The following is an 18,487-nucleotide window of genomic DNA, read 5'->3' on the forward strand; positions in this document are numbered from 1 at the left end:
AGAGGATGAAAATTGGGAGAAACAAGTCACGCTATTACCTGTTTGAACAACAGAAGCTATCTCAGAAGATGTCTGCTTACATACTTTATACTGAAGGAACTCAATATACTCTGCTAAAGAAACCATCCGACTATTCAAAGCATCGGTTCCCATGTCGCTACAATTTGTAGTAGTAGGGTTAACTTGAAATAGTGGAAATAAGTAACTCCTGTGAGAAGACTGAAAAAATAGCTTGAAAAACATTGTTTACAGCAGGAAAACAGAACACTGTTCTGTGCCGGAAACACTGTAGCTCGCCGAAAAATTCCAAAGTTGTCGGAATTTGTTGTAACCAGGATGGATAGACTCGGAATTCCTTTGAGAGCAAGCTGTCCTGAAGAAATATTTTCAAAAAATGGCCAGAAAGGTCACTGTTCACGCCGGAAAAATATAAAAGTGGCCGGAATTTGATTTGAATTAGATGGGTAGGCTCGGAATTTTGAGGAGAGCACACTGTCCTGAAGAAGTTTCACGAAAAAATGGCCGAAACCCTCGTCGGAAAAGTTGTTGCCGGCGCGTGGAGGAGCGTGGCGGCTTTTCTGCCGGATAAAATTTCAGGAGTTGGTAGTCAGAGGGTGATCTACCTCGTGGTGGTGTTGGTTTTAGCACAACACCGACAGAAAGTGACTTTCACTTAGACAAGCCTTAGGTCACCGGAAAAATTACACGATGACTAAGTTCTTTCTTCCCGGTTAACGCTGGAATGACGCACAACGATCTTTTCTCACTAATGCTCTGATACCATGTGAGAAGGCACGGGAGAAAATATGTTATTGATATTGGATGATAAATACAATACAAGAGGTCCCTATTTATAGCTATACACTACAAGGAGATATTACTCCTCTTCCAATGTGGGACAAGACTACACTATACATATCTATAAACTAACAAATGTCAACCCTAAATAGTGATGAAAAATAACTTCAAATATACACCTAATAGAAGAGTTAAAAACAATCTTACCAACAACTCCTGGTAGGATCCATAATATTGTGGATATCTCGCCCTTGGTCCTCCAAAAGCTTCTTGCCAAATGTCTACCAAAATTAATATCTTTTCTCTGACGTGAAAGTCGGGCTGCTTTTGCAAAACAGTATAAGATTGATGCCAGAAATTTATTTTGGGGGGGGGGGGGTTGTAATATAACATAAGGGAGGCTTAGAGTCTGCAATCACCTTCTTCTTTACAATTTTCACCATCTGGTGAAGAAGACCTTTCTCAGCAACATGCATATGCACAATGTCCCCACAATTCTTCACAATTGCTTCCAATAGCTGAAAAATGGTAACATCTCAGGTTAACCGTGAGTCCAGTTAATTTTTTTACTTTGCAGGCCAAGCAAAGAGAATAACAAAATTCTCAAGGAACAGCGTAAACCCCTATAAAACTGAAGTGATAAACAAACGTAACCAACCACCTATTTATTTATTTATGATTAGTCAACAATAACGATCCAGTTTATTCCCACAAGTGAGGTCTGGGGAGGGTAAGATGTACGCAGCCTTACCCCTACCCTGGACGGACAGAGAGGTTATTTCCGATAAACCCTCAGCTAAAGAAAAGATGAAAGAAGCACGGATAGCAAGTAATAACAGTACAAGATATTAGAAAACTGAGACTAAAATAGCAAAATACAAGATGAAAGAAGCACTGATAACAAGTAATACAAAACAAGATATGTAGTAATAAAATAATACCATACTAACACTAATACTACTGAAACAAGGAAGACAAAGGGAAACACTTGACTGCCTACTAACCTTCTACCCTAATTCTCAACCCGCACTCCCTCCTATCAAGGGTCATGTCCTCGATTAGCTCAAGTTGCGCCATGTCTCGCTTGATCACCTCTCCCCAAGACTTCTTTGGCCTACCTCTACCCTTCCTCTGACTCCCCAAGGACAACCTCTCACACCTCCTGACTGGGTCATCTGTGCTTCTCCTTTTAACATGTCTGAACCATCGAATCCTCGCCTCTCGCATCTTATCCTCCACGGGGGCAACTCCCATCTTGTCCCTAATAACTTCGTTCCTATTTTTATCTAACCTAGTATGCCCGCATATCCATCTTATGGACATGGGAGTTGAATTCTTGACTGGCAAACACTCTGCCTCATATAACATAATCGGTCTAACCACTACTTTGTAGAACTTACTTTTAAGTCTCAATGGCACATTCTTATCGCACAAAACATGGAAGGGAGCCTCCACTTCATCCCATCCCACTCCGATACGATGTGTGACATCCTCATCAATCTTCCCATCACTCTGAATCACACACCCCAGATACTTGAAACTCTCCCTCTTGGGAATGACTTGAGTTATTTATGATTAGTCAAATAAATATATTACAATATAAATACACCAAGATAGTGTCAAAAACACTTGCATATGATTTTGTGGCTTGACCACGATCATCTAAATGATCCCCAACTTTTTTTTCTAGAGTAAAAGTTGTCATCTCAACATCCATATCTTCATGCAGATTATCTTCTTCTTTTTGTTAATATGTATCTTTCTGCAGATTGTCTTGTCAACAAGACATATTGGGAAAGCACCAACAAAGATATAACAAACAGACATGCAATTTTGTATCGAAGAGCTGCATGTATATATGTCACTTAAGAGACTATCATATACATTTATAGTTTACTAGAATGAGGGACGCAGTTAATGCAAATGCATATTTTTTTTTTAAATTCGTCATTGTTACTGTTTTAAAAAAAAAACAAAGACTTTTGACAAATAAGCTAAATCTATGAAGAAGTACGAAAATTTTCCGTACAACCAACAATTAAAGATGCCAAGAGTTCCACATGTTCCTTCATCTTTCTATCTCCTAATTAAAACGTGAATGTTAAAAATTGCAATAGTTTCCAAATGGCATATACAGAATGATATCATCTCTTCAGGATAGATTTAAAGGGAAGTGTATTACACGTTAATATGCCGCCAAGGGTTCCAAGCTCTCTTCCTCCATGCTACCCTACTGATGGTTCTGGACATTCCTATAGCAGCGGGGTGTTAATTTCAGAGGTTGCTGCCCCTCAAGGAAATGGTGAGACCCTTTCGGAGGTTAAAACTCCTAGTGCTAGCAATGCTATGGTCTTGTATTCTGGTAGTAGCAAGGAAAGGGTACATATAGAAGACGCCTGCCCAATTTCGTCACGAATTGGAGGAGGGGATATGTCTTTCTTGATGGAGGATAAACTATTAAACTTTGGGTGGTGTTTCTGTTGAAGGGAAGGAAGATAGGGTGTTAGAACTGTTGATGGAGATTGAGCAACAATCTCTTTATGATGGTGCAGGGAGGGAGTTGGATAAAGGTGTTAAGCAAAATAACTTAGGGGATGTAGTGGTGTATCAGAGAAGGAGGCGAGTATGTGACACGGAGAAAGGGACCTCGGCTGGGGGGTGGGGAAATGGGGGCTATTGTCGCTTATGGAAGTTAAGATCCTTTCATGGAATGTGAGGGGGATGAATGCCCAAACAAAAGGGCCATCATCAAAGTGGGAGTTAGGGAGTGGGGTGCCAACTTAGTTTGTTTTCAGGAGACCAAAATAGAAGTTTTGTCGGATTCGATCGTGAGAAGTGTCGGGGGAGGTAGTTGGGTGAAATATGACTAGGTCCCAGCAGCGGAAAGTGCCGGCAGCATTCTACTTATGTGGGATGATAGAAGCTTGGAGGTAAAGGAGATTAGGAAGGGAGTTTTTTCTTTGACAACTCTCGTCAAAGATAGAGTGAGTGGGATGGAGTGGAGATTTGGGGGAGTGTACGGGCCGGTAGGGGAAGGGTCCAAGGTGTCTTTCTGGGAGGAACTGGCCAATATTATGGGGGAATAGGACATTCCATGGGTTCTAGGGGGAGACTTTAATACTATTAGATTCCCGGAGGAGAGATTAGGGTGTAGTTTGATTTCGAGGGCCATGGAGGAGTTTTCTGACTTCATCAATGATCACTTTCTCATTGACCTTCCTCTGTCAGGGGAAAGGTTTACTTTGGCCAGGGCGGAGGATTCCAACTCAAGGTCTAGACTTGATAAATTCCTGATATCTCCCTCATGAGATGAGCTGGTGCCGAATGTGCTGCAGATTCTTTTACCTAGGCTGACTTCAGATCATTTGCCTATTTTACAAGATGGATGCAGATGGAGGGGGGTGTGTGTTCCCTTCCAATTCGAAAACATGTGGTTGAAAGTGCCAGGATTCGGTGACAAGGTGAAAGAATGGTGGACAAGCTACGGGGTATCAGGGACACCTTCATTCCGTCTTTCGAAGAAACTAAAATTGCTCAAGGGAGATATTATTAGATGGAATAAGGAGGTTTTGGGGAGGGTAGAGGTTAAAATGAAGGAGCTTATGCATGAATTGAGGGAATTAGAAAGAGGGAAAGGGGCGAGGGAGTTGGATGAATCTGAGAAAGCGAGATTGGGGGAGGTTAAAAAGGGAAATGGTCGAGTTAGCAATAGCTCAGGAGACTAGTTGGCGGCAAAAATCGAGGGCGCTCTGGTTAAAGGAGGGGGATTCGAATACCAAGTTTTTCCATAGGGTGGCGGTTGCAAATCGAAGGAGAAACTTCATAGAGTCCTTAGTTGTAGATGCGGTGAGGATTAAGGGAGAAGAGGAGGTAAAAGGGGCGATAGTGGGGTTTTATGAGAACTTATATAAAGAGTAAGTTAGTTGGAGGCCGACTTTGGGGGAATAGAGTTCAACCATATAGGGGAGGGAGATAACGAGTGGCTAGAAAGGGTTTTCGAGGAGGAGGAGGTGCACGAGGCTGTGTCGAGTTGTGCTAGTGATAAGGCCCCCGGGCCTGATGGTTTCTCCTTGGTTTTCTTGCAGCTCTTTTGGGACACCATCAAGGGGGAGTTAATGGAAGCGCCATTGAATACTTCCATGTGAATGGTGTTTTCGAGATAAGTATCAATGATTCCTTTATTACTATTGTGCCTAAGAAAGAAGGTGCATATTGTATCAGAGATTACAGGTCTATTAGTCTCGTGGGGAGCATTTACAAGATTATTTCTAAAGTGCTTTCCAACAGACTTAAGAAAGTTCTTGACATGACTGTTCCGTCCTCCCAGAATGCGTTTGTGGAAGGTAGGCAGATCCTGGATGCTGTTTTGGTGGCAAATGAACTTGTAGACTCCAGAAGGAAAAATAGAGAACCCGGCTTACTATGCAAGTTGGACCTTGAGAAGGCTTTCGACCATGTCAATTGGGAGTTCCTGGACTTCATTATGATGCAGATAGGGTTTGGGGCAAGATGGAGGGGATGGATCAAGTTCTGCATTTCCTTAGTCAGATTCTCTATCCTGGTTAATGGTAGCCCGTGTGATTTCTTTGGCAGCTCCAGGGGTCTCAGGCAAGGTGACCCCCTATCCCCATGCTATTCATTCTAGTGATGGATACTCTGAGCAAAATGATGGATCGTGCGGCGGGCGGAGGCTTCTCGAGAGGATTCTCAGATCCGATTGGGGTGCTCAGTGCCCGAAGAGTCTCACATTTGCTTTTTGTGGATGACACACTGGTTTTCTGTGATGCCGATATGGATCAGTTGACCTACTTGAAGCAGGTCCTGCAGTAGTTTCAGTTAGTATCAGACTCAAAATCAACATCGGCAAGTGTGAAATTTTTCCGGTAGGTGAGGTTGCTAATATTGATGCCTTGTCTTATGTTCTCAGATGCAAGGTGGGCTCCCTTCCCACTACTTACCTGGGCCTCCCATTGGGCGCTTCTTATAAGGATACTACGGTTTGGAATCCAGTGATCGAGCGGGTTGAAAAAAGATTAGCAGGCTGGCAAAAATGGTATTTGTCAAAAGGCGGTAAGGAAGTGCTTATCAAAAGCACTTTATCGAGTATGCCCACCTATTACTTATCCCTATTGCAAGCACCGGTGAGCATCACAGAAAAACTGGAGCGACTTCAAAGGAATTTTCTTTGGAATGCGGCACATGGAACTAGAAAGTGTCATCTAGTGAATTGGCAGACAGTCACTTCCCCAAAGAAGTGGGGTGGACTTGGAGTGAAAGATCTTAGGGTATTTAACAGAGCTTTAATGGGGAAGTGGCTGTGGAGATTCGGGGTGGAAGAGCATGCTCTATGGAGGGAGGTCATAGTAGAAAAATGCGATTCCACGGGAGGGAGTTAGAGGACCAAGGCAATCACAACACATTTCGGGTGTGGCATGTGGAGGAGCATCGTGAAGAATTGGGAAGCATTCAGTAGCAACATCACTTATAAGGTGGGAGATGGAAGGAGAATCAGCTTTTGGAATCATAGGTGGTGTGGAGAGGATACTCTGAGGGTCTCCTTCCCCCACGTCTTCAGAGTTTCAAACCAGAAGGAACTAATAGTCCAACAGATTCGTAAAGAGCATGAAGGGGAGGTAGTATGGAGCCTCTCATTCAGACGGAACAAGCAAGATTGGGAGATTGCGGAGCTCCAAGATTTGTTGGCACTGCTATATGGGCAAGACAGCCCCAGCCATCCTACGACTCTTAGAGATGGGGCTTGCGTGGCGATGGTTTGTTCACCGTAAAGTCCTTTTACCAGAGTATGTTGGTGAGAGAGGAGACCACTTTTCCATACTCCACGATCTGGATTCCTAGGGCGCCCACGAAGGTGTGCTTTTTTGCATGGCTAGCGGCGAGGGGAGTGATCTTGACTGCTGAAAATCTCCGAAAGAGAGAAATTACACTTGTTAGTTGGTGCTACATGTGTAAAAGCTCAGGGGAAGAAGTTGATCACCTTTTGTTGCATTGCCCTGTGTCCTCTGCTTTGTGGAGGGCAATCCTGAATCTTTTTGGTGTTCAATGGGTGATGCCAAGTACTGTAAAGGAAATGTTATATAGCTGGACCGGTTTCCGTAGAAGAAGAAAGCTGTGAGAAGGCACGGGAGAAAATATGTTATTGATATATTGAATGAATGAATAATACTACACAAGAGCCTTATTTATAGCTATACTATACAAGGACATACTACTCCTCTACCAATGTGGGACAATACTCCACTATGTACATGCTGTAAATTAACACTCCCCCTCAAGCCGGTGCATACAAATCATATGTACCGAGCTTGTTACATATATAACTAATACGAGGACCAGTGAGAGACTTGGTAAAAATATCTGCAAGTTGATCATTTGACCTCACAAACTTTGTAGCAATCTCTCCTGAAAGTATCTTTTCTCTGACGAAGTGACAATCAATCTCAATATGTTTAGTTCTCTCATGGAACACCGGATTTGATGCAATATGAAGGGCAGCTTGATTATCGCACACAAGTTCCATCCGACTGATTTCACCAAATTTCAACTCCTTGAGCAGTTGTTTGGTCCAAACTAGCTCACATGTTGCCATAGCCATTGCTCGATCTCCTGCTTCTGCACTAGACCGAGCAACTACATTCTGTTTCTTGCTCTTCCAGGACTCCAAATTTCCTCCTACTAAAACACAATATCCAGACGTAGAACGTCTATCAGAAGGTGATCCTGCCCAATCAGCATCTGAGTATCCAATGATCTGCTCATGACCTCGATCCTCAAAGAGTAACCCTTTGCCTGGAGCCGATTTTATATATCGAATAATGCGGACAACTGCATCCCAATGACTATCACAGGGAGAACTCATAAACTGACTTACAACACTCACAGGATAGGAAATGTCGGGTCTAGTTACTGTGAGATAATTTAATTTTCCAACCAGCCGCCTATAGCTTGCAGGATCGCTAAGCGGCTCCCCCTGTCCTGGCATAAGTTTAGAATTCGGATCCATCGGAGTGTCAACAGGTCTGCAACCTATCATCCCCGTCTCCTCAAGAATGTCTAAAGCATATTTTCTTTGAGAAATAACAATACCTGAGCTAGACTGGGCAACCTCAATACCCAGAAAGTACTTCAATCTGCCTAGATCCTTAGTTTGGAAGTGCTGGAAGAGATGCTGCTTCAGATTGGTAATACCATCCTGATCATTGCCAGTAATAACAATATCATCAACATAGACTACCAGATAAATACAGAGACTTGAAGCAGAGTGCCGATAAAACACAGAGTGATCAGCTTCACTACGAATCATGCCAAACTCCTGGATAACCGCGCTGAACTTACCAAACCAGGCTCGAGGAGACTGCTTTAGACCATAAAGTGACCGACGCAAGCGACATACAAGGCCACGAGACTCCCCCTGAGCAACAAAACCAGGTGGTTGCTCCATATAAACCTCATCCTCAAGATCACCGTGAAGAAAGGCATTTTTAATGTCCAGCTGATAGAGGGGCCAATGACGAACCGCAGCCATGGATAGAAAAAGGCGGACTGAAGCCACTTTAGCCACGGGAGAGAAGGTATCACTGTAATCGAGCCCAAATATCTGAGTATATCCTTTGGCAACAAGACGGGCCTTAAGTCGATCAATCTGTCCATCGGGACCAACTTTGACTGCATAAACCCAACGACAACCAACAGTAGATTTACCTGAGGGAAGAGGAACAAGCTCCCAAGTACCACTTGTATGTAAAGCAGACATCTCGTCACTCATAGCCTGTCGCCATCCTGGATGAGACAACGCTTCACCTGTAGACTTAGGGATGGAAACCGAGGACAAAGAAGATATAAAAGCATAATGGGGAGATGACAGACGATGATAGCTCAAACCGACATAATGAGGATTAGGGTTAAGTGTGGTCCGTATACCTTTCCGAAGTGCAATCGGTGTACTAGGAGCAGGGTCCGCAGCAGGAGCAGGGTCAGGTGCAGGACGAGAACCAGTTGGGCCTGATGGAGGACGCAAACGACGATGATAAGTCAAGAGTGGTGTTCCTGTGGCCGGGGAACTAGGGGGAACAACACTAGACTCCTCAACGGTTGGTATGGACTCCTCTGTGGTCGAAGGTGGAGGAGGAGCTATAGTGAACTCCTCAAAGGTCGGTATAGGTAAGACCTCAGATATATCATGGTGGTCAGCAGAGGTAAAGAAAGGTTTAGACTCAAAAAATGTGACGTCAGCTGACATAAGGTACCTACGAAGATCTGGAGAATAACAACGATATCCCTTCTGAACACGAGAATAACCAAGGAAGACACACTTGAGAGCACGAGGAGCTAACTTATCTTTCCCAGGGGCTAAGTTATGAACAAAACACGTGCTCCCAAAAACACGAGGTGGAAGAGAGTATAAGGGTGACTGGGGAAACAATACTGAATGCGGAATCTGATTCTTGATGGGAGATGAAGGCATCCGATTAATCAAATAACAAGCTGTGAGAACTGCATCGCCCCAAAAACGCAACGGAACACGAGATTCAATTAGAAGTGTGCGAGCAGTCTCAATAAGGTGCCTATTCTTTCTCTCAGCAATCCCATTTTGTTGAGGGGTATAAGGACAAGATGTCTGATGAATAATTCCCTGAGAAGTCATAAACTGCTGAAATTGAGAAGATAAATATTCTAAGGCATTATCACTGCGAAAAATGCGAATAGAAACACCAAATTGGTTTTTGATTTCAGCACAGAAACTCTGGAATATAGAAAATAACTCAGAACGATCTTTCATTAAGAAAAGCCAAGTACATCTTGAATAATCATCAATGAAACTGACAAAGTAACGAAATCCCAAGGATGAACTGACTCTACTAGGACCCCATATATCAGAATGAACTAAGGAGAAGACAGACTCTGCATGACTCTCAACACTACGCGAAAAGGAGGCTCGGGTATGTTTCCCAAGTTGACACGACTCACAATCTAATGTAGACAAACTAGATAAACTAGGCACCATCTTCTGAAGTTTGGATAAACTCGGATGTCCTAAACGTCTGTGGATTAGATCTGGAGGATCTGTAACTAGACATGTTGTGGAAGGACTGAGTGAGTTAAGGTAGTAAAGGCCTTCCGATTCACGTCCTGTACCAATTGTCTGTCCCGTACTGCGGTCCTGCATAATAAAAGAATCGTCAATAAAATATATACCACAATGGAGGGCACGAGTCAAACGACTAACAGATGCAAGACTAAAAGGACAGCCAGGGACATAAAGAACGGAATCTAGGGTGATAGAAGACAAGGGATTAGCTTGTCCAACTCCTTTTGCCTTAGTTTGACATCCATTGGCTAAAGTAACAGTGGGAAGAGACTGTGAATATACAATATTTGACAAAAGTGATATATTACCAGAGATGTGATCAGAAGCGCCGGAGTCCATGACCCATGGGCCAAGAGTGCTAGACTGGGAAACACAAGCAAAAGAATTACCAGAAACAGAAGTATCAGTCTGAGCAACTGAGGCTACTTGTGGAGATGTCTGCTTACTTGCTCGATACTGAAGGAGCTCATTATATTCTTCTTTAGATAAAGAAAATCCTTGGTTACCTGGAGTCTCGGTCTGAGCAATGTAAGCATTTTTGGGTGGACGACCATGTAAGGAATAACACATTTCACGAGTGTGTCCGAGTTTGTGACAATAAGAACACTTGGGTCTAGATCTTCCAAAACGACCTCCTCCTCGTCTATGCTCCATAGTTTGAGATGCCCGAACATCCATTGTCTGGGATGCAAGAACAGAGGAATCAAGTATCTGTGATGAGATCACTGGTGGACTTGGTGCTGCAGCAAGGCGGAGTAATCGAGAGAATAATTCATCAACTGTCGGGACAGACGGACTAGCCAAAATCTGGTCGCGTACTGAATCAAGATCATTAGGAAGTCCAGCGAGGGTAAGAACGAGAAACATCTTCTGTCGCTGCTCTTGTTGTTTTTCCACACTAGCCGAAACTGGCATCAACTTCTCAAATTCCTCCATGACTGCCTGTACTTGACCCAAGTAAGTAGACATATCCAATTCCTGCTTCTTTAAGTTTGTCATCCGTGATATCACATCATAGAAGCGAGATATGTCATTAGTGTATAAGGTGCGTGCCTTTGCCCAAACCAAATAACATGTCTGGAATGGACGAAACAAGGGCATCAACTTGGAATCAATAGATCGCCACAAGATGCTACATAACTGAGCATCGATTTTTGCCCAAAGTGCTATTGCCTTTTCATCTCCATCGCTAGACTGTTTGATTAGATGATCTTGAACACCTTGACCTCTACACCATAACTCGACAGATGAAGCCCAAGCTAAGTAGTTTGAACCTCCCATTAAAGGTTCTGAGGTAATAATAGCACTAGAGTTTCCAGAACTCATGTTTCTAGACCCAAAAGCATCAAATCCCAAAGACATTGTTGCAAATTATTACCAAATAGGAGAAAGAATCAACTGTAATCTACTAAAACAGTGTACGGAAACACAGAAACAGAATACTGAAACCTGTAGCTGCCGGAATAGTACTGTAGCTGCCGGAATAGTACTGTAGCTGCCGGAAAAAACTCAAAGTTGTCGGAATAAAATGAAAACAGTAGGGGTAGGATCGGAATTACCAGGCGACCCAACTGTTCTGAAGGAAGATTTTCAAAAAATGGCCGGAAGTGGTCGTACGCGCCGGCGCGTGAGCTTCTGGTGGCGCGTGGAGGCGCGTGAGGCTGCTTCTGCCGGAGTTGTTCACTGGGGTTTGGTCGCCGGACAGTGACGACTCTTGTGGTAGTGTTGGATTTTGCACAACACTGACTGAGATAAAACAGACGCAAACAGCCTTTAAAAAGTCGCCGGAAAAAGACTTCCGGTGACTAATTTCTCTTCCCGGAATCGCTGGAATTTATGCACAGCGATAAATCTCTCACAATTGCTCTGATACCATGTGAGAAGGCACGGGAGAAAATATGTTATTGATATATTGAATGAATGAATAATACTACACAAGAGCCTTATTTATAGCTATACTATACAAGGACATACTACTCCTCTACCAATGTGGGACAATACTCCACTATGTACATGCTGTAAATTAACAAAAGCAAAAGGCGTGGAAGTTCGCCCCGTTAGCTCTCATGTGGATAGTATGGGGGGAGAAAAATACGAGAGCTTTTGAGGAGATTGAGTCTCCTTTTTCACATCTTAAGAATAGTCTTTTATCTTTGATCGCTTTTTGGTGCACTCATTTAGCCCCTACTTATATAGAAGATTGGGCGTCTTTTGTAAAGAATCATGTTCTGATGTAAATTCTCTACTTTTTGGTATACTTCGTGTATACAGGAGTTCTCTCCCTTTTGATTAATACAATTTACCTTATCAAAAAAAAAAAAGGGAAGTGTATTACATAAATGAGACGTTTAAAAATAAATCGTATGTTAAGAATTTCTTAGTCAAAATGAAAAGAGATAATCCTTCTGTTTCAATTTATGTGTCTTACTTTCATTTTTAGTGTGTTAAAAAAATGCAACTTTCTATGTTTAGTATAACTCTCTAATTCAAACGTTACACATGGCATGTTTAAGACCATAAGTTCAAGGGGAATTATGGTGCATTACACAAATCTTTAGTTTAAGGCCACAAGACCTAAAAGTCTACCCTTACTTTCTTAAACTCTATGTCCAGTCATACTAATACACATAAAATAAAACGGGGGAGCATAAAACAGGAGATAATTAGATAAAAAGTAAGAAAAAGTCAAGTACACTGGAGAGACCAAGACAATTTACAAATCCAGTCGTAGGATTCTTGAGATTAATAATTGGAACATTGGGACAACTGGGCGACTACACAGTGAAAAGAAACCAATATTCTGCATTGTTAGAGCTTTATTAGTAGTAACAGTAGCATATTGGTTCAAGTATTTCATTATATCAGTACTTTATTAGTCTTCCAAGATAATCATATGTTGATTTAGCATGATTCAAGGAGATTTAATTTAGCATTATTTAGGAGATTGTTGATTAACATGATTTTAGAAGATTTGATTATATTTAGGAGATTTGATTTGATTTGATTTGACAGCTATATTGGTTGTATAGATTTATTTTATTTCCTAAATTAGCATTAGGAGCTTTGTATAAACTCCCTTGCTCATGGGATGTAAACATACATAGAAATACAAGAAGCCTTTTCTTCTTCTCAAAATCTACATGGTATCAGAGTCATTGCTGCCTTTTTTAGGTTAGTTATCTCCCTCGCAGCACTAGGGTTCCGTTTTTATCAAATAGGTTGAGTTTTCTCTCTCTTGGTGGCTGTCCGCAACACAAACTCCTTCTGGTCAATTTTATTTTTGCAATTTTCTTTTCTATTAGGGTCGCTGGAGCATTTCGAGCCTATCCCTACCAGTTTTGATTTTTCCGTTCATCAGAGTTAAGGTCCGTCGAGACAGATTTGGTTTCCAGCGAGACAGATTATTTTTGAGCAATTTTCTTCGGATTTCCTTCTGATTGGGTAGAAATCTGGAGACATGAGAAAAGGCTATGCCCAATCGGGGAAGACTGCGGTAAAAAGGATGTCCGTTTGTTGATGGCTAGCTCGTACACGCAAATATTGGACCTAGGTTTGTTGATGGATCTGGTCTTGTCGAACAGGTCCGGATTCGAGGTTCGAACACAAAAGGTGGAGAAATCTTGTCTTCAGATAAAATTCAGCTTCTCCGTCGCCTCCTAGCCAAACTTGACTCCGCTAATGTTGCAACATCCAATCATGTGCAATCAGGTACTGCTTTTGTTGCTCACCTTAATTCTTGGATTGTTGATTCCGGAGCAAATAGACACATGACAAGCTCTTCTAAAAGCATTCAAATTATTCTCCGTGTCTCAAAGGAGATAATGTTAAAATAGTCAATGGTTCTTTAATACCTATCTCTGGAATAGGTTCTATCGTTTGTCCTCCTAATATTAAGCTATCATCTATGCTCCATGTCCCTGAGTTCCCCGTCACTATCTTTTATCGGTTAGTGCCATCACCTAAGCTCTAATCTATCATCTATGTAAAGTGTAGTTGCTAGATCAGGTGCGGAAGCAGAATATGAGCTATGTCCCAGGGTGTTTGCGAACTGCTTTGGCTACAAAAGCTACGAGAGGAATTGAGACTGTCTGAAAAAGGAAAACTTTCCTCGTACTGTGACAATAAAGCTACCATCAGTATAGCTCATAATCCAGTCCAGCATGACTGAACAAAGCATGTGGAAATTAATCGACACTTCATCTAAGAAAAAGTTACAACTGGTGTCGTGAGTTTGTTTCATGTGCTATCGGAAAAATAGCTAGCTGATGTGTTTACCAAAGGTCTCAAAAGCGAATTTTCCATACTCTGAGTTTCAAGTTGGGCATGTGCGACATCTTTGTACCAACTTGAGGGGGAGTGTTGATTAGCATGATTCAAGGAGATTTGATTTTATTTAGGAGATTGTTGATTAGCACGATTTCAGAAGATTTGATTATATTTAGGAGATTTGATTTTATTTGATTTTATTTGATAGCTGAATTGATTGTATAGATTTATTTTATTTCCTTAATTAGCATTAGGAGCTTTGTATAAATTTCCTTGCTCATGGGGTGTACACATACACAGAAATATAAGAAGTATTTTTTTCATCTCAAAATCTACATCATATCTCGTTGCTAATAGTAAAGGAGAAATAGCAAACATATAAAGAAAGAAGGCAGAGAGATAGCAAAATGACAAATGAATGTAGATGGAAATCTTAGCTCTCTCATTCAAAACAAATAAAGGAAAACTAACAAAAAAGATGGAAGGTAAGGACTTGACAATCCATATAGTTTAAGCAATTTGTGGATAAAATAGTTTCAAAAGCTTACTGTCAGGGCGAGTAGCTGGACTTTTGGTTTCTTACTGCGAAGACGCTTTTTTATTCCTTTCACAACATCTTTGGCTTGCCTGGTGAACCAAAATAAAACAAACGATAAGAACTACTTTAACCAATCTCCAGTCCAAACAAAGCAAACACCTCAATGATTATACCAAATATTTGAAATTAGAAAACAAAAGAAAAAGGGGAAATTGCATTGAGCACCACAGCATGACACCACTGAAGTTTTTATTATGAAAATATTAGAAGTCCAATAAACACTGTCTCAATTTTCATTAAAATAGGTCAGTAAAGAGGCTAGAACCTCATATCTTAATTTACTAAATTAAAAAAAAACGTGTAATTAGAAGTTCAGGTCGTCCAAAAAAGAATGGACTTGCTGAAGCGACTTGATGGCAATTTATTTGTAGGTTAGCAAATAATTAACCAACCGCTTCACCAATAAAAATCTGTCAATACTAGATTAATACCCTGGTTGCTTGGACCTGCGCCATTTTTCCTTTAGGTCATCTCAACTAAAATAATCAACGCATGAAATGCCCTCGGGATTGGCTCCTTCCACTGGAAATGTGAGGTTGCATCTTCAAGATGATTATAGTCTCATATATGATAATCTACCTATCAAACAAATACCAGTATTTACTTGTCTACTTTCACCACCAAAAAAGAGAAGAAAAAAATATCTTCGTCTTCCCTAAAACCCTTTTAATCCCAAAAGAAAGACTCTCATGAGAGTGTTATAATATACTAGCCTCTGATAATAGCCTACTGCGTAATTAAAAATAGTCAGATGTCATATAAATAACCAGCAGCACCAGAAACATGAGGGCACTCCAATTAGGAAACATAAAAAGCTGTAGCAATTAGCTACCAGATAATCTCAGCACAAACCAGTAAACTGCGATAAGAACAAAATTGTATCTAATAGGTAAGATACCATAGCGGCTGAAGGACCGAAGATAAAAAAGTAGAAATATAAAACAAAACAAAAAATAAAAGAAAAAACAACATAAATAGAAAAAGGAATAACAGTAGTCCCTCTAGAGCCTATACGGACAATTTGGAGAAAAAGAAATAGGAAAACATTTTTTTTGTAGATCGTTAAAACTGACACCACTTGCCACAACAAGCTCTGGCCCAATGGTGAAGCGCCTTACTTATTAGAGTGAGGTTGACGTTTTGATTCTCTGGCTCAAAAATTTACTCGTATTTTAAAGTTTTGCGCCCTTATCTCAAAGGAAAAGTTTGTTGTCATGCTTGAACCGCCAACCACTTACTGTTTAAGTACAAAACTAACCACCGGATCGACAAAGTAATTCATTACCAGTGTTGATAATAAATAATTTAAAAAGTTTGGAACGGAATCATCCAAGTTAACTAAAAATTAGTAATAAAATTTGAATTGTGTCTTTTTTATATTGTGTCAATTAGAGTGACTTGTTCATTTGTTTACTTTTTAGTTTTTAAATGTTGACACTGCTTGCAAAAAATCCTGCATACAGCCATACACCGCTGCTGAAACACATTTGAACCCACCATTAAATTACGGATCTAGCAAGATAAACAAGGAACATTACTGTTAAATCGTTATCAATAAGGTCTGCTGCAATTATAGATCAACTGTTTCCATCTTAGTTTCTTCTTCAAAAATTCATTTAAAGAAAAATTACTTTTAAAGCACCAGACAACAAACATGAATTGTGATCTCTTTAAAATCCTACATTCCAGCTTCCCACAAAAACAAAGGTTACAGTAACACATGGCAAAACAATGACCCTCAGATGTAGATGCAAACCTAGTTTTTGAACTCACTCTATACCGTCCAGCACAGTCCCATAATCACAGAAAAATACTACTAAAATCAATCAATCAACTATGCCTCAATCCATAACTAGTTGGGTCAACTATATCTCCTCTGTATTACCTTCGGGAAAACTATATCAATCCTCTATATCCATTCCGGTTAACTCGATGCCACTTCATACCAATACTAGCAAATAATTCTCTAATACCTTAAGTTTTTATATTTCACCCCCAATTCAAACTAGTCAGGATCGACTATATGAACCCTTTGTGTCCATTCCACTCTATTCAAGACCATTTCTTCAATACTGGCAACTAATTTGTCTTCTTGGACATGCCTTTATCGCCTCTTTTTAAATGACGGTGTTGTATAGACCAATTTGCATGTATCTCGATTATCCACCAACCTGCGTCCTCCCATAGTTACCGAATAACTCTGTCCACCAAGATTTAGACAGATGTAAAGAAATCACCTAATCTTTCTAGCACTACTAGGATTCCAATCCTTGTCTCCCATGGTCTTCATTTCAACTTCATCAACCATTAGGCTAAGCCTTTCTTTTTTTATCTAACTAAGCCTTTTTTCATAATTGAGAAATCTCTTGTTTTGAGCTTCCAAACTCTTTCTAGGCCTTTTGTCTAAGATCAAGCGTTAGAATTTGTCTTTTATGACAAAATAAGGTTCCCTAAAACTACAAGTTCTTTAAATCTCACACTTGTAGCTACGCTGAGATAGAAGTCTCTAACCAGAGATTACTACTATAGAAAACTTACAACTTTTTTCCCTTACATATATTCAGCAAAACAGAAAACTGACTCATACATTTTTTTTTTAAAATAGGTAAAAGAAAAAATATTTACATGCAAAAGCAGAGAAACAAATTACTCCCTCAGTCCCAATAATGTGACTTTGTTTGATTGGACGATGTAACTTGTGGTCTAAAATAAGTCATAAATACTTGCGCGGCTAAAAATTATTTTATTAAAGATAAAATGAGAAATTTAAAGTAAAATTATTTCTAATTATAGAAATGTATCATTTTTTGGAACAGACTAAAATAAGAAAATGTATCACATAAATTAGTACTAGTTTTTAAAACTAAAAGGTTGACATACAAGTAACCAGAAACTATTACTACTACTGAAAATTACAACTATTTCAGTAAGAAATGGAGCATTCAATAAAACAGAAAGCCGAATCATATTTTATGTAAGAAAAAGAAAAAAATCCAAATTTTACATACCCGGGATCGCGATTGCATATATCGCAGATCTCGACATTCATGGCCCAATCAGGCCCAATAAGCATATCGCTCGTCGCTCGTTCCACCAAAAAATTCACCATCCTATAATTATTTTATTTACCGCCAAAAAATAAAATAGAAAATTTCCGCCTCCGATCACTTGAAACAAAAATGTGGCCGCCGGCGAATTCTCCGGAGTTAAAATAATTCACTGGCGATATTCCAAAAACGAATCAAATCATCTGAGCTCTCTCTCTCTCTCTCTCTCTCTCTCGTGTTCTGTTATGATGATTAGTTTATTTTCCAATCAAGAAAAAGAGAATTAAAAAGAAAGTGGAAGTAGCCAATGAAAAGAGAACACGTATAAGTCTAACTATGTCAAGATTTCAAGTTGATAAACTTAAGCCCCTAAGGTTTGTAGAAGTTAAAGAAAAAACCATGTAATTTTGTTATTTGACATTTGGACCTTTTAAACTTTAAATGAAATTCGTAAGGTAGTTAGTAGTTACTATTATCGATTTCTTTTTACTTTTCCAATTGGATTCCTTATTTATTACTCTGTACGGTCTACTTTAATTGATTTTTTGGCTTTTTTATGATCCATAATATTTAATTTTTTCAGATATCAAGAAGTAATTAACTTCTTATTTTCAAAGTTGCCCTTCGACTAAAGAGTTTTAAAGTATTTGTTATATTATGAACAAATTAAGG

The 18,487-nt window shown here is 40.2% G+C and overlaps 1 protein-coding gene across 3 annotated transcripts in view; it reads right to left on the reverse strand.

The window, feature by feature from the left end:
- Nucleotides 1-18,065, reverse strand: part of LOC104110860 (TOM1-like protein 9) — a 34,590-nt gene extending 16,525 nt beyond the window's left edge. For 2 of the 3 annotated variants that reach the window (XM_070192687.1, XM_070192686.1), the window contains exons 1-4: nt 17,777-18,064; nt 14,719-14,797; nt 1,218-1,316; nt 1,006-1,119 (exon numbers count right to left, since the gene is read on the reverse strand). In XM_070192687.1, coding sequence (XP_070048788.1) covers nt 1,006-1,119; nt 1,218-1,316; nt 14,719-14,797; nt 17,777-17,877 — 393 coding nt within the window. In that variant the 5' untranslated portion in view covers nt 17,878-18,064. Of the gene's footprint in view, nt 1-1,005; nt 1,120-1,217; nt 1,317-14,718; nt 14,798-15,199; nt 15,348-17,776 lie in introns of all 3 variants that reach the window. The other variant, XM_070192688.1, reaches the window with a different exon arrangement.
- Nucleotides 18,066-18,487: the final 422 nt, after the last annotated feature.

Source organism: Nicotiana tomentosiformis, chromosome 1 (assembly GCF_000390325.3).
Source record: "Nicotiana tomentosiformis chromosome 1, ASM39032v3, whole genome shotgun sequence".
NCBI classification, from domain to species: Eukaryota; Viridiplantae; Streptophyta; class Magnoliopsida; order Solanales; family Solanaceae; genus Nicotiana; species Nicotiana tomentosiformis.